Source organism: Vigna umbellata, chromosome 7 (genome assembly GCF_029865625.1).
Source record: "Vigna umbellata cultivar VRB3 chromosome 7, Vumbellata_1.0, whole genome shotgun sequence".
NCBI classification, from domain to species: Eukaryota; Viridiplantae; Streptophyta; class Magnoliopsida; order Fabales; family Fabaceae; genus Vigna; species Vigna umbellata.
In genome coordinates, this window is record NC_142171.1 from 19,033,713 (window position 1) to 19,054,626 (window position 20,914).

At 41.9% G+C, this 20,914-nt stretch overlaps 1 protein-coding gene across 2 annotated transcripts; it reads left to right on the plus strand.

Annotated features, from left to right (window-relative positions):
• The first annotated feature begins 261 nt into the window (after positions 1-261).
• On the plus strand, positions 262-19,727 carry LOC148195312 (PIGF/3-ketodihydrosphingosine reductase fusion protein-like). Of its 2 annotated transcripts, XM_088094461.1 has the most exons (9): positions 269-763; positions 850-915; positions 1,018-1,060; positions 1,442-1,496; positions 1,734-1,782; positions 6,055-6,122; positions 6,309-6,417; positions 18,738-18,879; positions 19,155-19,727. In XM_088094461.1, exons 1-8 carry the CDS (start codon positions 563-565, stop codon positions 18,849-18,851), a joined length of 705 nt encoding a protein of 234 aa, XP_087950587.1. In that variant the 5' UTR covers positions 269-562; the 3' UTR covers positions 18,852-18,879; positions 19,155-19,727. The 2 variants fall into 2 exon arrangements, with proteins under 2 accessions (XP_087950588.1, XP_087950587.1); XM_088094462.1 differs by lacking the exons at positions 18,738-18,879; positions 19,155-19,727 and adding an exon at positions 14,834-15,010 and having other exon boundaries at positions 262-763.
• The last annotated feature ends 1,187 nt before the right edge of the window (positions 19,728-20,914 follow it).

A 20,914-nucleotide genomic window follows, 5' to 3' on the forward strand; every position in this document is an offset into this window, starting at 1 on the left:
AATATATAAATACTTACGTACGGTTAAAAAGTTTTATCAATCGAAATCCAATTAATAAATTTGATAATCCTTTAATCAAATTTCAAAATTTCATAAAATCTATTTCGAAATTCCCTCCTATTTCTCCAAATCTATAACCCTACTCCTATATCCTCAATTTCTAAGTTCATATACACTGTTCTAATAATTTAAAATGAAATGTAAACGAAGATATCTAAACAAATATATACCTTGTAATCTTGGAGTGAATGAATCTGTAGTGTAGACGTGTATGAACAAACGCTAGTGTTATTAAGTAACTCACAAGAGCATCAACAAAGTAAGTTGTGGTGCTGGGATTGGAGAACAAAATGGAGCTAGGAGTTGCGATGATAAGTTAAAGAAATGTGAGAGTAAAAGTAGGTGAATGGGGTTATTATAGGAAAGAGAATTTTTTTTACAAGGATAGTTTTGGCATTACGAGTTTAGAGTTACAGGGAGAATTTTAAGAGGTGCTTGGAGAAGTCACAGCATTTCCTGGTTCAATTCGATTCAAAATTTCAATTTGCGAAGATCTTCTTCGATGGATCGCCGGAAAAGCAGCAGGAAAACGACGGCGTCGAAAGCCTCAGCCGTGGAAGCGTCACCTTCAATCTCAGTTTCTGAGGCTTTTATAGTAAACGCGTTGTGCGTCGTTGGTCTGGCCTTCGCATTTTGGGCTGCCAACACTGTCTTCTCCATCGACATCGTTTCTCATTCTTCTCTCACACTCTTCCTCATCTCGGTACTTTCAATTCGTTTTTTCTGTAAAATTTTCGTTCACTTTTTCTTTGTTTCTTTCACATTTTCTCATTCTATGGCGTCGTTTAGATTGTAGAGCTCCCGATCGTGATCCTTCTATACAGTCGATATCGACAAAATCCCCAACAATGCTCGGTAATTCGTGCTCCTTAATTTCTCAGAAACCGAGTAATTCTCCGATTTCTGGGGATATTCTAAGTTTTAATGTTGTTTTCTTGCGATTTCTATTCTTTGCAGTACCTAAGAGCTGTTGGAAGAGGTGTTCTTGGGGTGCCTGTAGGTGAGTCTAAACTTCTTTTTTCCCTTTTTGATGATGCATTTTTCAATTTCAGGCTTAGTATAGTAAGTTGTTAAAGACGAGGATCAAAGTTTGTCTTGGTAAAACACTGTTTTGGTCCTTGAAATTGAAATTCTATACCACAGTCTCTCAAATTAAGCACACTCAAATGAGACTTGAAAATATTAAATAAATCTCTAATTCTTACACGTATAAGGTAATATTTCTTACGAGTCACAACTTTTTTAATAATGGACCAAAGTGATTTGCAGATTACACTTTCAGGGACTCAAATGGCGTTTTAGCCTAAGTTAGTTTTACTAATAAATCTTCTTCATGAAAATTTGTTTTTATTCATTCTAATATTTTTTTTTTATTCTGCAGGGGCATTGTTGAATTTTTTAGGAGCTATCGCTTTGGGGGCGCCTGTTAAATTTCAGTATGTTAAAGTAGTTACATCACAGTACAGTGTTTTTTTTTGTAACATAAGGTCGTTGTTGATGAGAAAAAGGATTAGTTGTAATTACTATTGTTCCTTTAAAGCGAGACAAGTTGTGTTATCTTTAATTTGTTGCCTCTTCTATTATGTAATTAAAAATAGCTTTTCATTTTTTATTTTGAAGATCACCACAAATAACCGGAGCATGTTTTGACTTTGCAATTTTACTTGAGACAGGTATCTTCCGAAGACTATAAATTGGGCTCTCATGATGTCGGTATTCACGGTAAGTGACTATTTCATTTCTGTTCTGTAGCAATTACAGCTTCTGGGAGATTGTTTTGATGTTTTTTATTGGACATGTGATAAGCACCCAAAAATTTTGGGGGAGCCAGTCTTTAAAACTAGCCATTAAGGAAGGAAGAACCAAACACTTAAATACTCCACCAAACATATCATACTACTCGATATAGGACTTAGACACTCAATAGTATCAAAGTTCCTATCAATTTGTCTCATATATTATTCTGCCCTTTTTTTCTTCGTGATACTTTGCATTTTGTCTGGATATTCTTTTCTTTTTTTGATAGGAATGAGAAGAGATGGAGATTTTATGAGAGAAGGAAGAGAATTACTTAGTTAAATAACCTAACTGCATATCATCCGGAGTCAGACGGACAAACGGAGGTTTTAAACCGTGTATTGGAGGGATATCTTTAGTGTTTTTGTTCGGAACAACTGAAAGGATAGATGACAGTTTTACCCTGGGCTGAGTATTGGTACAATACTAGCTATCAGGGAGCAATCAGGAGGGAGCAATCAGGTGCACCCTGTTTGAGACGGTTTATGGGCGGCCACCTCCATCCTTTCAAAGATTTATACTTGGAGAGTCACTGGTGGAAGCGGTGAGCCAAGAGTTGCAGACCCAAGATGAGGCTTTGAGACCGATGAAGTTCCATTTAGAGAGGGCACAGGAGTTAATGGTAAAACAAGCCAACAAGGGAAGGCGGCCGGCGAATGTTGAAGTAGGTGACTGGGTCTACTTGAAGATAAGACCCCATCGACAATCTTCCATGCCCACCAGACTTCACCCGAAGTTAGCGGCCAGGTATTTTGGACCGTTTCAGTTGATTCAGCAAGTGGGAGAGGTAGCCTATAAGCTTCAATTACCCGAGACAGCACACATCCATCCTGTCTTTCATGTCTCACAATTAAAGAAGGCAATAGGAGAACAGAGAGTGGAGAAGGAATTGCCTCCAGAGTTGCAGGCCGATGGACCATCATTTTGGGCGGTGAGGGTTCTGGGAAGGAGATTGACACAGAAAGGGGAAGAGGAAGTGCCACAACTGTTGATAGAATGGCAGGAAGGAGGACAAGACGGGGCAACATGGGAAGAGGAAGTTGCTATTCGGGAACAGTACCCCGATTTCAACCTTGGGGGCAAGGTTGAACTTCAGGCAGAGGGCAATGATAGGAATGAGAAGAGATGCAGAGTTTATGAGAGAAGGAAGAGAATTACTTAGTTAAATAACCTAACTGCTTATTACAGTTAGGAAGGATGGGAATAACGGTTGTATAAATAGTTGGGTGTTTAGGAAGAGAAGGACTTTTGGTAGTTGATTGATTAACAGGCTTTGTCCTGTGAAAGGGGTTACGCCCTTGTTTCTGTAAGTGTACAGAGAATTCTTTTGTGAATAATACACAAAATTGTTTCCATTCTTGTTATCTTTCTATTCTGAGAGGTGAACTAGAGGGTTCTTGATTAGGTTTCTTAATCAGAAACCTATCATTTTTACTGTTTGAACAGTGGCGCCGGCGGACGGACCGGAAAGAAGCGACGTGTCGCGTCTGGTGTGGAGGCTTCGGAGGAAGAGACCACCAGGGTTGGTTGCGCTTCTCAAGGCGCACCTAACCCTTGACTTCGCCGGAGGCGGTGACAGCGACGAACAGAAGAGCGAACAACAAAAATGACAGAGAGATGATGTCGTCGACGATAGACGAAGAAGACACAAGGGTCTGGCTCTTGATACCAACTTGAAGTTGAGAGAAAATGAAAAGTCTTATATTTTGATTAAGCAAGTCTGATACAACTTACTACTGTATTTATAGAAGACAGTAGTTCTGAAAGATAAAAGGGCGGGAAGCCCTTAACAAAACCCTAACATAAATATTAATAATAAAATAAAGACATTATACTTCAATAGAAAAAAAAAGCCACCATTTGTGAAATCTTCAACTTATTAGTTATTTCTACTATACGATAATTAAAATTGGATGGTTTCCACTTCGTATCTGTTTGAGAACTTGTTTGCTCCTTAGGCGTCAGCTTAGTCTTTTACAAGGTAAAGAAAACCCCATCCATTTGTCAGGTGCTACTTGTTATTCTTGATCATGTACAACATACATTTAATGCAATTGTAGAAGTTTCCAGATTGTAGCCTATAACTCTCTGAGACTTGCATATTTGTGACCTATGACTTCGTTTCATTCTTCTGCAAATGATGATATCTATATGATCTCACACTCAGAGGGTCTACTCCAACTTTAATGGGAATCTAATGATCAATATCTCTAGTAGGTGTAATGTCTTTTATTTCTAAAAAAACCTCAGAAAACTCAAGCAACAATTCCTATAGTTGCTTTCTCTAGACAACTCTTGCTATATGATATGTATTTTTCCATTCCTATAGAACTAACGTCACTATCTCTATCCACAGTCCTTAGAGATTTGGAAGAAATAAGAGTTTTGGATAGACTGGGATCTCTAATAATAATGTTTTGACACTGATGCATAAAAGACACTAGTAACTCCTTCCAATTTACCTTTTCCTCCCCTTAGTCACTAACCTTGCTACTCCAATAATCACATCCACTTCTCCTAATTTGAACTAGGAAAAAACATATCTTTCATCTCATAAGAATAGAGCTCCAAATTTTTGTAACTTGAGTAGATTTTTTATTGCCATCCCCAAATCATAGTAAGGTTGTGTATTGTTCAATTTAGAGACCTAGCTATTTTACCAATTTAGTGAACACGAAATTATAGTTGGCTCCACTATCAATTAATATGATCACTTTTGCCTCTACCACTGTTTCTAGATCTCCTCGTCAAAGCCTCTGAAAGATCCTTCCGAAAAAGATTCTTGGTTTTTCGTTGCCAATACTGAAACCAATGTACAACATCACCTTCCATGTTGATCAAGGCCAACTTTAAGCATTCTGTAAGTTTGATTTATTGCATTTTGAAAATAAAAAATTCTACTTTTGCCAGCCATTGTAAAGGATCTTGATCCTCAAAAGGAGGTAATTTTATGCATATTGATGAATGGTACTTTTTGTAAGAATTTTCCTTGGAAGGCATTCATAATCAACTCATAGAGATTAGGCGGTGTGACATCATAAAGATGGGTCTAGTACAAGATACTTGAGAAGTGTGTCTATTCTTCTTGACTTGTGAAAGATCAATTTTTGCTTTGTGCTTTTAAGAATCTATTTTTTACTTTAACACCTAGCGTAGCATGCATGTAATTGTGCTTGCTATGTCTATTTTGAACATGTATGGTGTTTGGACGAGACATTTCATGTCTTTTGTATATTTGTCTTGTAAGAGTTGCTTCTGCTGATTTGATCTTCTAGTAGAGCAATATGTCTTTTGATGGCATGGACGTCTAGTTTAAACATAGGCAATTAGCACTTCTTAAGTTTGATGCATTAGTGTCACTCCCTTGTCCTTGTTTAACATGTGTCTATTGTGCAGTCTGATCTTGTGGTTTTTACTTTAAGGTTGACTTGCATCTTGTCAACAACTTGTTCTTTGTTCATGATCTAATACTGTCTTTTGTTTTTGTCTAATACTTGTTTTCACTATTTAGCTTATATTAGACAAACCAAAAGTTTCTTGTTTGGCATGATCAAACTTGGGTGCGAATGGCCAAATTATGAGAATAAGATTTGCGTCTTATCAATGTTAGCAATATCAGATATCAAAAAATATCGGCCACCCACAAATCCGTTATCAGTCTTCTCCTAGCCTCTTCTCCCAGCTGCTGCTGCATTTTCTCTTCCACTTGCTGCTGCTTATCTCTTTATCCACTTCACTTTTTTGCCATCACCATTCCACCACCGCCAGCAGCCATGCAAAAAGTCGTCATGGAAAACCAGCTTCGCCACCACCTTGTTGGGAAGCTGTCACCAGTTTCCGCCATGGCTGAAATTTGATAACACTGCATCTTGTAATGGCCTGACTTGTATTTTTTCTTGACAGTTACAACTAACTACATTTTAACCTCTATGTTCCTCCTATAATAGACCTGTAAGGTCATTTCCACTTCATTTTGGTCTTGTCACCATTCTTAACACAAACACCATTTCAATTATTATGACCCACTAAATTTATATTTTCAAGTTTTGAAATTAGTTTTCAAAGGTTACTTATTTAGTCCTCTTCCTTTTCCGTGAATGAATTGCAAATTTACAACTTTTGTTGGGATGAACATTTTTTAAATTGTGGTCCCATGTTTATGTGTACTTTATAAATTCATATTTGATGTTATTTCAGACAGTTCCAGCATCATGTGTTCTTGGTTCATCATGGGCTGATTGGAGACGTATATTTGCTCAAACAAAGTAGGTTTCTTTTGGCTAATAATTTCTTATTCATAACATGTTTGTTCGTATGAAGTTTCTTTATTGGGATTTTGATGAATATATTTAATGTTGTATGTTGAATACTTTTTTTATAGTGTTGGGTTTATTTGGTCCTTCAATTATTTACTTTTAGTTACATTATTGTTATTCTTATGATATTTTTAGGCCAAATGGATCTATAGAGTACTTGATTTGTTTACCAGCTCATGGAGCAGTTATTGGGGCTTGGTTTGGGGCTTGGCCAATGCCACTTGACTGGGAGAGGCCATGGCAGGTAATTGATTTCTTTGTTATAGTGCTTTGTCTTTAAATTCATTGACAATTTTGTTAAGCAAATAGGAAGACCAATTCTTACCAAATTCATGTTATTTCAAAAGCCTCTATGCACAACCTCTTCACCTCTTCACTTGTTTTTACTATAAGTATTAACATTTTATCCAGTTTGTACTTTATTGGAGATCCCATATCGGCTAAAGCTATGATCCACTTATAAAATGTTGGTGGGTGTCTTGTAAGTCAGTTTTGTGACATTGAGTTGGATTTAAAGTTCGTTTTCTATGATGGTATCAGAGCTAGCCTTAGTAGATCTATTGGGTCTATCATGTCAATCGTTATCATGTTGTTGAACCACTCCCAAATATATAGTCCCACACTTGAGATGTCTAGTCTTCAACTTGAGTAGATATGTTGGAGATCCCATATCAATTTGGGATATGACTAAATTATGGTATATGATGATTTTGACAACATTGCTTCAAGGTTTGTTTTGGGAGTGGAAAATTTTCATTAGCATGAGAGACAACAACTGTCAAGCCCTTTGAGAATATTTCTTTTTTGTCCTGTTTATAATACTATTGCGAGGAAGGTAAATATACTTAAATCTAGAATGTGGAAATATTGTAATTTAAGATATTGAGTCAAATTCATTTGTTTTTCTGTTTGGTTTTGTTTATTTATAGGGATTTGGGTATCATGGAATGCCAGTCCAATAAATACTATAAAATACTCAGTGCAGTATTTGATTGTTTGGTTTTCCCTTAGTAGTTAGCTTTTGAAGATAGACCCAATGTGCTTGGGTGTGAATTAATTGGTGGTGCCAAATCTAGTTGTTAGTTTCTTGGAAAGAGATACCCACATAGGGTTCTAACAAGTGAAAGTGTCATTGAGTAAAGTGTTATAGTGTAAAAGTCATTGAGAAGCTGACTCTGTTGAACGATGCTATGATAGGAATTTGAAGAACAGAAAATGAATTAGAGAGCTTGATTCCCCTTTCTTAGGTTCTCACATTTGTATTGATATTGATAGTTTAGATACAATGGATGAGAGGAAAATTGTAAGAACAAAAAAGGTCATATCTAGAACCTAGGCATAGGATAAAGCACATATCAACTTTTCAATAAACTCTATTTAATATGACCTTTTCTAACACTCTCTCCTTAAGCAAGAGCATAGAAATTGTATGTCCCAACCTTCGAACAAATAAATTCAATCCTAGTACATATTTCTTTGGACAACCTCTTTTCCTAAATAAAATGATAATCGATTTCTATGTGTTTAGTCTTCTCCTGGAATACTAGATTTGAAGCAATTTGGAGAGGAACTTGATTATCATAATACATCTTCATTTGTTCATACAAGTTCACAAAGGAGAGATGCCAATTACACTATACTCAAGTTCAACTGTAGAGCGGATGACAACATTTTGTTTCTTGCTTTTCCAAGACATAATATTTCCTCCAATGAAAATACAAGATCTTGTAGAAAAGCTTCTGTCCATAGGAGAACCTGCCGTACTTTCATATAGTTAGAATCATATGAATCGCAATACGTATCGCGATTCGGTTCAAAATTCTTCTACCATGATAAATATCGGAATGTGACTCGTTTTATGCCTTGAATTGTGACATGAATCGGATTGGAATTGTATGATTCACGATTCAATTTTGTTACACCCGATTCAGCTATGCATACACTTCACGAAGTGACACACACTGCATATGCTTTATGACACGGGAAATGAAGTGTAAAGAACAGAAAAAAAGAAGGTTATACGATAGATGAAAATATTCTGAGATGGCAGCAGTGGAAAAGAAAACAAGTTGGAGAAGAGAACATGTTTGCATGTACCCCTCACTATTTCAAACGAATACTAACAAATTCAAACTGAGACATATTCTAAATCTACCTCAACAGCACACTTACACAGTATTTTTAATCTCTCACTTTTGTGAAAGTTTCTGTTAGGACCTGGCGAGTGTACGAAAGGAGAAGATATAGGAAGGACGAACGTGCGGGACGACCACAAGTGAGGTCGAGCGCCCATAGCGAGCAGGGCGAGGACGGACGTCCTCAGCGAGAGGAGGACGAACGAGAGGGACGACCAGAAGTGAGGACGAGCGCCCATAGCGAGCAGGGCGAGGACGGACGTCCTCAGCGAGAGGAGGACGAACGAGAGGGACGACCAGAAGTGAGGACGAGCGCCCATAGCGAGCAGGGCGAGGACGGACGTCCTCAGCGAGAGGAGGACGAACGAGAGGGACGACCAGAAATGAGGACGAGCGCCCATAGCGAGCAGGGCGAGGACGGACGTCCTCAGCGAGAGGAAGACGAACGTCCTGAACAAAGGGAGGCGAGGACGAACGTCCTAAACCTAAGTATGGACGAACGTCATGGTCAAATGGAAACGACGACGTACGTCTAAATGACGAGCAGAAGATCAGGCGTGGTCAGCAGAGGATTACAATAATAAATACAGAAGATAAGGATGGAATGATCCTTACCAGATAACTCTAATAAAGGGGCAATTATTATTATTATTCCCTACCTTTTTTAGAATAAAGGATTAGTATTAACAAGGGAAGAACCCAGAGCTTAGGGTGTGTTTTTTATTTAGTATTTGAATACTGTTAGAGAGGTTATGCTCTCGTGAGACTGAAGGAGATCCTGCTCCCAGTCAATAATTGTATTACGTGACCACCTGAATATTAATAACAAAGGAGTTTGATTCTTTACGTTCGTTCATTCACGTAGAAAGGCTAGTTACGTGGTCAGTCACGTAACAATTGGTCCGACCTGCCGGATCCTAGAGGAGGGAGGAAATCGTCATGGAGGGAAGGATGAACGCGATGGAGGGAAGGATGGAGACCATAGAAATCTCCATGGGTGGACTGGAATCGGCAGTCCAGGAACTGGTGAGGATATTAGGGGAGCAAGGTCGAAGGGATGATAGACACCTGGATGGGAGTCAGAGCTCCGTCAACGGGAGAAGGAACGACGAGGACGAAAGGGACGGCGGCGTAGACGGTGGACGCCGAGAGGAGCAGCCACATTGGAAGAGGAGAGTCGAGTTACCCTTGTTCGAAGGCAGTGAGCCTATGAACTGGATTTATAGGGCGGATAAATTTTTTGCACTACAAGGGGTACCAGAGGACGAAAAACTGCGCCTGGCATACGTTAGCATGGAGGGAATAGCGGGACATTGGTTCCGGTTTTGGAGGGAGAAGGCTAGGAACCGAACATGGGACGGCCTAAAAGAGGCGTTGGTGGTTCGGTTTGGAGGCAACAATCGAGGAACGGTCTTCGAGAGACTGGCATCCTGTAAACAGACAGGATCCGTGGGAGACTATATCCAAGAATTTGAGGTATTGGTGGGCCAAGCAGGGAAAATACCCGAAGCTCAATTGATGGGGTATTTCATGGCAGGACTACAGGAGAGCGTTCGTAACCACCTCAGGTTGCTTGACCCAAAGGAGTTCATGGACGTCATGAGACTAGCAAGGGACGTGGAGGCGTTCCAAGGGGGAGCAAGGGCAAGCGGGGGATTCACCAACAAAGGGCAAGTGTGGGGGAAACCGAGCGGCTCAGTAGCAAGGGTGGATAATGGCCGTCCAACGCAGAACCGAACGAGTATCCTTGAAAGAGGAGGAGGTCCAAGGAGAGAAGGAGAACGTACGTCCTCTAACACGCATGGCAGGAACGTGCGGGACTTACCGTACGCGGAGTACGTCAAGCGTAGGGAGGAGGGAAGGTGTTTCAAGTGTGGAGGACCGTTCGGTCCGGGGCACCGCTGTCCAGAAAGGGGACTGAGGATGCTAATATTGGCCGAAGACGAGGATCCGGGAGGAGAAGAAGAAGTGGAGGGTGAACTCGCATCAATGGAGCTATCTGCTCTTTCCGCTGGAGGGCTTACTCAGCCCAGAACTATGAAGCTGCATGGACAGATAGGAATGAAACAGGTTTTGATTCTAATTGACAGTGGTGCCAGCCACAATTTCATAAGCAAGGAATTGGTTAACGAATTGGCATTAACCGTAGTAGACACGCCATCCTATAGGGTGAGTTTGGGGGATGGACGGAGAAAGGAGACGATGGGGTGCTGTGAGGCAGTATCGATCCACATGGGGCAGGTTGTGATCAAGGAACGGTTCCACTTGTTCGAATTGGGCGGAGTGGATGTGATACTAGGGGTGGAATGGCTGGCAAAGCTGGGTGAGGTGACAGTAAATTGGGGGCAGCTAACTATGGCGTTCGTTCAGGAAGGGCGCAAGAAGACCATTCAGGGAGACCCTACATTAACTAGGAGGTTGGTGGAACCAGCCGCGTTGCTCAAAATGAAGGACGTCGAAGTTTGGTTGTTGATGTGGGAGCTTGGGGAGACAAAAAAGGAGGAGCAAAGACCGTACGTTCCTGAGACAGAGACGTTCGGTCCGGAATTAACAAAGAAGCAGGCGTTCGACATGGGGCGGGTATTGGAACGATACGCGGACGTATTTCATGAGCCACACGGATTACCACCCGACAGGGGCATGGTCCATCAAATTCCCTTAAAAGAAGGGACGGACCCCGTGAACGTGAGACCGTACAGATATCCCCACATGATGAAGGGGGAGATTGAGAAACAGGTGGCGGAAATGCTAAAAGCAGGCGTGATAAGGCCAAGCACCAGTCCATATTCTAGCCCGGTAATATTGGTCAAAAAGAAGGATGGCAGCTGGAGGTTTTGTGTGGATTACAGAGCATTAAACCGAGCCACTGTACCGGATAAATTCCCCATTCCATTGATAGAAGAGTTGCTGGACGAACTAAGGGGGGCCAAATACTTTTCAAAGGTGGACCTGAAGTCGGGCTATCATCAGATACGAATGGGAGCAGGTGACGTGGAGAAAACAGCTTTCCGAACACATCAGGGCCACTATGAATTCATGGTAATGCCGTTCGGTCTCACCAACGCACCAGCCACTTTTCAGAGCGCTATGAACACACTGTTGCAGCCTTATTTGCGGAAATTCGTATTGGTATTCTTTGATGATATACTGGTGTATAGCCGTACCTGGGAAGAACACTTGGAGCATGTGGGGACGGTGCTGAGTGAGCTCGTGACAAATAGATGGGTAGCCAACAGGAAGAAGTGTGATTTCGGCAGAACCCAAATAGGTTACTTGGGCCACCGCATATCCGAGAAGGGGGTAGAGATGGACGAGGACAAGGTACGGGCTGTGATGGAGTGGGAGAAACCGAAGACGGTGAAGGCCTTGCGGGGATTCCTGGGACTAACGGGATATTATAGGAGGTTTGTGAAGGATTATGGGAAGATTGCCAGACCATTGACTGACTTGCTTAAGAAGGGCCAGTTTGCGTGGACGGAACAAGCAGAAGCAGCCATGCTAAGTCTGAAGAAGGCCATCACGACAGCTCCTGTCTTGACGCTGCCTGACTTTGATCAGCCGTTTCACATTGAGTGTGACGCATCCGGGAAGGGTATTGGCGCGGTTCTCATGCAAGGCAAACAACCCATAGCTTTCTTCAGCAAAGCGTTATCTGAAGGGTCGTTAGGAAAATCGATATATGAAAAGGAATTAATGGCGCTGGTTTTAGCCATACAACACTGGCGACCGTACCTATTGGGGCAAAGGTTTGTGGTTCACACGGATCAGAGGAGTTTGAAGTACCTCTTGGAGCAACGCATCACCACTCAGAATCAGCAGAACTGGCTCGCGAAGCTCCTGGGGTACGACTTTGAAATTGTGTACAAGTCAGGGGTAACCAACAAAGTGGCGGACGCCCTATCCCGCAAGAACGAGGATGAGCTGCAGGACGAGAAGGAATTAACGGTAGTAACTCGACCTTATTGGCAAGATTTCAGGGAAATTTTGGAAGAAGTCGAGGCGGATGAGGAGTTGAAGAAGGTGATTGACGATTTGAAGAAGGATCCCAATTCCCACCCCTCGTTCACGCTGGAAAACGAACGCTTACACTATAAAGGGAGGCTCGTGCTGTCAGCTCGCTCAAACTGGGTACCCAAATTGATAGCCGAATTCCATACCACCCACACAGGAGGCCACTCATGGGGTTTACCGAACGTACCGCAAGGTGGCCCAATCCCTTTATTGGGTGGGAATGAAGAAAACCGTTACCGAGTTCGTGGCCAGCTGTCTGGTCTGTCAACAACACAAATACTTGACCTCTTCACCACAAGGGTTGCTGCAGCCGTTACCCATTCCCAACGCCATTTGGGAAGAGATCAGCATGGATTTTATTGTCAAACTACCCAAGTCTAGAGGATTTGATGCTGTGTTAGTGGTGGTGGACCGCCTTAGCAAGTATGGGCATTTCATACCCTTAAAACACCCTTATTCCGCACGCACTATAGCCGAAATCTTCGTGAAGGAGATCGTCCGATTGCATGGGGTGCCGCTATCTATCGTAAGCGACCGGGATCCACTGTTCTTGAGTAACTTTTGGAAGGAGCTGTTCAAGTTACAAGGCACTCAACTGAAGATGAGCACAGCCTATCACCCTGAATCTGATGGGCAAACGGAGGTTCTCAACAGGATCTTAGAAGGATATCTGAGATGTTTTTGCTCCGAACAACCCAAGGGTTGGAGCATCGTATTACCTTGGGCGGAGTACTGGTACAACACCAGTTATCAGGAGTCAGCCAAGTGCACCCCATTTGAAACTGTCTATGGGAGGCCGCCCCCCTCACTGCACAGGTTCGTCCCAGGGGAAACATTAGTGGAAGCTGTCAACCAAGAGTTACAGACCCGAGATGAAGCTCTCCGCCAGTTGAAATTCCACCTCGCGCGGGCTCAAGAATTAATGGTGAGGCAGGCCGACAGGGCAAGGAGACCGTCCCAAGTAGGGGTGGGAGATTGGGTCTATCTGAAGATTAGACCTCATCGCCAAAGTACGGTGTCGTCCATTGTACAATCCAAATTGGCCGCTCGTTATTTTGGACCTTTCCTCGTCATTCAGCAGGTGGGAGCAGTCGCCTTTAAGCTGCAACTTCCAGATTCGGCACGAATACACCCCGTGTTCCATGCGTCACAGTTGAAGAAGGCAGTAGGGGACCATCGGGTCGAACAGGAATTACCCCTCGATTTAGAGATGGAGGGACCATCTCCACGACCGGTCAGAGTTTTGGACACCAGGCAGGTGCAACAGGGGGAGGACGAGCGGCAGGAGGTCCTGATCGAATGGCAGGAGGGAGGTTCTGATGGGGCGACATGGGAAGATGCCCTCACCATCCAAGATCAATATCCCGACTTCAACCTTGGGGACAAGGTTGATCTTCAGGGGGTGGGTAATGTTAGGACCTGGCGAGTGTACGAAAGGAGAAGATATAGGAAGGACGAACGTGCGGGACGACCACAAGTGAGGTCGAGCGCCCATAGCGAGCAGGGCGAGGACGGACGTCCTCAGCGAGAGGAGGACGAACGAGAGGGACGACCAGAAGTGAGGACGAGCGCCCATAGCGAGCAGGGCGAGGACGGACGTCCTCAGCGAGAGGAGGACGAACGAGAGGGACGACCAGAAGTGAGGACGAGCGCCCTTAGCGAGCAGGGCGAGGACGGACGTCCTCAGCGAGAGGAGGACGAACGAGAGGGACGACCAGAAATGAGGACGAGCGCCCATAGCGAGCAGGGCGAGGACGGACGTCCTCAGCGAGAGGAGGACGAACGTCCTGAACAAAGGGAGGCGAGGACGAACGTCCTAAACCTAAGTATGGACGAACGTCATGGTCAAATGGAAACGACGACGTACGTCTAAATGACGAGCAGAAGATCAGGCGTGGTCAGCAGAGGATTACAATAATAAATACAGAAGATAAGGATGGAATGATCCTTACCAGATAACTCTAATAAAGGGGCAATTATTATTATTATTCCCTACCTTTTTTAGAATAAAGGATTAGTATTAACAAGGGAAGAACCCAGAGCTTAGGGTGTGTTTTTTATTTAGTATTTGAATACTGTTAGAGAGGTTATGCTCTCGTGAGACTGAAGGAGATCCTGCTCCCAGTCAATAATTGTATTACGTGACCACCTGAATATTAATAACAAAGGAGTTTGATTCTTTACGTTCGTTCATTCACGTAGAAAGGCTAGTTACGTGGTCAGTCACGTAACAGTTTCTATATTATGATTTTAATAATATTTAACTGATTCTGGAACAGCAGCTCATTCACATCAACTTTAATCCACATTAATTCTAATACCACTTTTTCTGAAACATCTAGAATTTAGATCACATGATCTTTTATTTTAACTTTATATCCTTTTATTTGTTATCTTATATTTTTTCTTATATGCAAAATTATTCTTTTGCAAATACTTCAATGAATATTTTAAAATAAGTATTGTTTACTGCACTGCATTATTGTTATTATTATTTGTTTTTTTTTATATAAGGGAAAGTTTACTATAAGAGCAAATGATAATGAAATTGAAAAGGTGGTTGAGAAGTTGAGGAAGAGGATGAAGATGAATATGAGCTGCAAGAGAATCTTATATTAGAGGAATAATATGACTTAAGTGACATTTTTCTTGAAGATGATGAATGAAAGTGTAAGATTAAGATGTAAGATTTAAATATAGGAAATAGGATCTTATTATTGTTATTATGTTTTGGTTTTATGAATTGAATATTTTGACTTCATTCTAATATATGAAATTTTTAATATTTTTTACACCACTTATTTTTACTTAAAAATATCATATTTTTTTATCATGTATCTTACTATTCATAACAGATTCGCATCACGATTAAAAAATTTGAAATGATTCACGATTCGAATCTCAATTCGATAACCATGCATATCACAACCAATGCCAATTGCAAAAGACAACAAACAAAGGTGGAGCAGGAATATGAGTGAGGATGAAGCTCGAGAGACAAAGGAGAGATAAGCCTCTCAACCAAGGTTGAGACAACATAAATAGGGGTCGAAACATGGGCATGGAATTTGGAAAACCTTATTGTTTCGACTGGATCCGGCCGGACCCTACGGAAACAAATTTCAGAATCGGACGAACGTCTCCGAGTGGTCGAGTCGGGCGGGCGGACGCTTTCTCTCCAGCGGACGGGCGGACGCTTTCTCTCCAGCGGACGGAAATGTTTCGGCTGGATCCGGCCGGACCCTACGGAAACAAATTTCAGAATCGGACGAACGTCTCCGAGTGGTCGAGTCGGGCGGGCGGACGCTTTCTCTCCAGCGGACGGGCGGACGCTTTCTCTCCAGCGGACGGGCGGACGTTCGATGACGGACGAACGCGAACAGTACTGACCGGACGAACGCTTCCTGTGCTGCTCCTCACTCCAAACTGGGCGGACGCTTTCTGTGCTGTTCCTCACTCCAAGCTGGGCGGGCGTCCTCCCTCTCCTCGGCGCTGCTCCAACCTCCCAGTTGGGGAGGGGCCGGGTACCTGCTAAAGGCACTCCGACGCTCAAGTCAGTAATATGACAGAGCGATTGTGATGCGTGTATGCATCGTTATCCAGTTCAGTTTTCAGTTCATACCTGAGACCTTTATTTATAGTGAGTTTGTAATGGGCTTTTACCTTTTGGGGGCCTCGGAACGGCCCAATAATACCTTAATCTTCATTAAGGACTTTATTGTGTCATTAGCGCAACTAAGTGCGGATCGGTTGGGATTGGTGGTCGGTCAGGGAAGTTACCCGGGGTGGGCGTCAAGTCCTTGGGCGGACGTCAACTCCTTGGGCGGACGTCCAATCTTTGGGCGGACGTCCCATCATTGGCCGAACGTCCAGCTCTTGGGCGGACGTTCAGTGAATGGGCGAACGTCCCATCTTGGACGAACGTCCCATCTCTTGGGCGGATGTCAACTCCTTGGGCGGACGTCAACTCCTTGGGCGGACGTTCCACACTGGGCGGACGTTCCACTTTTGGGCGAACGTCCCGTTTCGGGCGGACGTCCAGCTCTTGGGCGGACGTTCCACACTGGGCGGACGTTCCACTCTTGGGCGAACGTCCCGTTTCGGGCGGAAGTCCAGCTCTTGGGCGGACGTCCAGCTCTTGGGCGGACGTTCCACATTGGGCGGACGTTCCACTCTTGGGCGAACGTCCCATCTACTAGATGGCTGGGCGCTTGGTCTATGCCGGGAGGTCTTGTTAGTACATAAGCCCCCCAAGCCCGAGCATAATTTTATTGTGCGAAGGGGTTGTCCGTGCCTGGATGGGCGTCATTTTGGAAAACCGCTGGATCCATGCAAACTCGGACTACTGTTTATTTGGGCGTTCGGTCTTTGGTGCTTGACACGGGTGGCCGCTCGTCATTTTGAGCGGACATGCCATCTTGGGTGGACGTCCAAATGGGTGGACGTTCGTCATGATTGCCGTCTTAGGGCGGACGTATCATTCTGGACGGACGTTCCGTCTTGGACGTCCCTTCTTGAATGCTTGGACGCTCGTCCTATGCCGGGTGGACGCTCGTCATCTTGGATGGACATGCCATCTTGGACGGACGTCTCTTCTTGAGTAATTGGACGCTCGTCCAATCTTGGGCGGATGTGCTAGTTTAGATAGACGTCCGGCTCTTGTGTTATGCGAGTCGTCCTGGGTGGGCGCTCGACTTTGGTACTCAACATGGGTGAACGCTCGGCCTTGTGGCGCTCGAGCGGCCTCGGTACTGATTGCCATTTTGTAGGGCGGCATTGTTAACCGTTCACTCGGTCTATGTTGGGAGGGCCTATCAGTACATAAGCCCCCCAAGCCCGAGCGTAATTTTTATTGTGCGAAGGGGTTGTCCGTGCCTGGATGGGCGTCATTTTGGAAAACCGCTGGATCCATGCAAACTCGGACTACTGTTTATTTGGGCGTTCGGTCTTTGGTGCTTGACACGGGTGGCCGCTCGTCATTTTGAGCGGACATGCCATCTTGGGTGGACGTCCAAATGGGTGGACGTTCGTCATGATTGCCGTCTTAGGGCGGACGTATCATTCTGGACGGACGTTCCGTCTTGGACGTCCCTTCTTGAATGCTTGGACGCTCGTCCTATGCCGGGTGGACGCTCGTCATCTTGGATGGACATGCCATCTTGGACGGACGTCTCTTCTTGAGTAATTGGACGCTCGTCCAATCTTGGGCGGATGTGCTAGTTTAGATAGACGTCCGGCTCTTGTGTTATGCGAGTCGTCCTGGGTGGGCGCTCGACTTTGGTACTCAACATGGGTGAACGCTCGGCCTTGTGGCGCTCGAGCGGCCTCGGTACTGATTGCCATTTTGTAGGGCGGCATTGTTAACCGTTCACTCGGTCTATGTTGGGAGGGCCTATCAGTACACTTATTAAGGGAGACGTGAAGATGCTCCAGTGAGGGGAACGCGGTGTGTGGCTTTGATATGTCAAGCTACAACAAACAAAGAAGTTGCATGTGGAAAATAGTCAGAGGATGTGGCCAAGATGGTTGGACGTCGCATGACGAGACACCAAATCTGGTGGTCATCAAAGAAAAAACGGGGGTCACCAACGGTAGACAACAAATGACAATAAAACACAATGGAAATGTGTTATGTCAATGAGATGAAGCAAACTAGGTGTGCATCGTACAACAACAATGAAGGATAAGGATGGACAGCCTCAAAACAAGTACACTGGGATCAACCTGATACCAACTTGAGATGAATACAAAATAATAGAGATGAATGGGGAGCTTGATTCCCCTCGCTTATGTTTTCATATATATAATGACATTGGTAGTTTAAATACAATGGATGAGAGGAAAGAGAAAAGAAAAAGAAAGGTCATATCTAGAAACTAGATATAACACAAAGCAGATTGTAGGTTTTCAATAAAGTCTATCTAAGATGAACTATTCTACCAATGTTGTAGAGTGAAGTCATTCAGATGCTAACTCTTGTGAACCATGCTACAATATGAATTTGGGTATTATGGAATGTCTATGTCCCATGCAAGTAATATGATATGTTTGGCAAAGTATATGAGTTTTTGGTTTATTCCTATAATAGTTAGCTTTTCAAGGTGAGTTCTTTGAGTTCTTAAGTTCTTATCATCTATCTTTTTCAAGATACCATGATTATTAACCAAACCAAAACCTATAAGATTGTTATAGTTGTATAAATTGATTAAATACCAGTTTTAATAGTTTTCATATTGTTAGATGTAACAGGCTTAAACCCGTCTCTTTTTATTTTCTTATTCATAAATACATAATCCTATGTACTTTACACACGTTAGGGATTCAACCCATGCCTCTTTCTTTTATTTTAACACAAATGAAATAGTTAATTTAATTTGTTGTTTCATAGCATTAAGTTATATTTCATCTTAATTTGTAGGAATGGCCAATTTCTGTTAGCTACGGAACCATAGCTGGGTACCTGGTGGCATTGGTTGCGTCATTGGGGTTCGTTCTTTCGTGTTTTAGGTCACTACATATCAAAAGTGAATAAAGTGCAAAGTTTCTGGTTATTGTAATTGGTAAGCAACTTTACTAACATCTATTTCATTTGTTTTACTTTGTTGAAGTAATAGGCACAAGGTAGAAAAGAAGGAAAGAAAAAGTAAGACTGTTAATAATAAATTGATAATGTGATTGATGTCATATTGAACATTGATATTCGTGAATTAACATGCGATGAGTATCTTGTTTTATGCTCATGTATATTTCATCTACACATAAAGGAATATCCAATACGTTATGCATAACGTATTACGTCAAATCTTAATATTCTTTGTTTGTATTTTGCTAATAGTGATGGAGATGTAAAAAGCATAATCTATTGATGACCTAGACCTCGAAAATTGACATCTTTAGGACGAAATGAGATACATACTATTCCTCCATGTGCCTTTCTTTTTGCACCCATATAATCACCGTGTGCACCACCATAAATTCTCCAAGTCTGCCCTTGTGGTATTAAATTTGACAGCAGATGGGGATTGTAGTTTTGATGTTGTGTTGTTGTTTGTTGAGTGTTTTTACACACTTCATGTTTGTGGTGATGATGCTTGAAGCGTAGAGTGAATATTGTCACAAGATTGTGTGAAGTGAGAATTGTGAAGGAAGGGAAGTTTGGATAGATAAGTTTCTCATTTTTTTTTGTTTTGAAGTTTTTCTCTAGTTTACAATTTTGAACTTGGCTTCCAGATTGTGCAACTGAAACACTATATACAGAAGAATTTTAACTTCTGGAATGTACAATTTGTAATACCTTTCAAAAGTCTAAATGTATATTTATGAACTTGTGTCGATAAAACTGTAAGTTGGTTGTCCCATACTGACTATAGATATTTTGTGATCAACGTATTGTTATCTAGAGGCTCAATTATGATCATCATCTATGTTAGTGGGATCCAAGTATTTTTTTTCAACTATTAGGAGTTGCACGTCATTATGTTGTTCTTGCATACGATTAACTCATATATTGTATATTGGTTGGATTGTGTTAATTATCTGACTTGGGACAAATTTCCGTTGAAAACTAGTTGTGATTTGTGTCATACTTTCTTTTACTTCACGTTTGTACGAAGTGAAAAAAAAAAAGAGTTGACAAACAATAAACAATTGCATAAAATAATCAAAGGATGATTGTCACATTAAGTAAAAAAACCATAACTAAGAAGGATTTGGGTTCTATAACAAGTATCTTAAAATTAATACATGCAAAACGAAAGTATTTAAATATAAGATACTAGTTACTCGACACATATATAGCCTTATGTTAAAACATATGGTTGTTTACTATTGGAATAACCAATGAAAGAAACAATGAGTGTGTAAAAAATATGGAATTGGTTAATGTCATAACTTTTGATAGCAATCTTCAATCAAATAGTAGAGGGAACCTATGAAAAACAATTGAAGAAACAAAGCATATTTTTTAATCTTTCTTATTAGAAGTACAATTTTTAGGTCATAACCTTGAGAAGAATGTGGGATAATTGTTGTATATAATACTCGAAGATGAAAAAAAAAATCATTTTCAAGTTCATCAAGATTTAAAAGATATCTTCCATGTTGTTTAGTTCCTTTTTCAGAAGTTTGTATTGAATTTTTTGAGCTTGAGTTTGGTTTGGTCCTCATGTTTTTGTTTTTTTTCTCTTTTCAATGGACTAGTTCATGTGATAACAAATGATGAATTATAGGATATCAACTTAACTAAAATGTCATAGTTGATAATGATGTTTGACATGTATTTTAATAAAAAACAATATGAAAGATATAAGGATAAAAGAAGACGTTTAGCTAGATAAAAATTAAAATAGTATTCCTTTATTATTTACAATGTCATGAGAACAAAGAAGGATATTTCTTAATACATTAAAGAATGTGAAGATGCTAGATGGTTACTCAAGTATGATATCTTGTTGCATTGATGATGAAAACTCTAAGATCATCGGCCTTTGTGATGATTGTCACGTCCTCATGCAACATTTACTTTCAATGGTTATACACAATGTTTTGCTTGACCATGTGATTGCTTTGTCAGTAGAGTTTTCCTCTTTCTTGAAA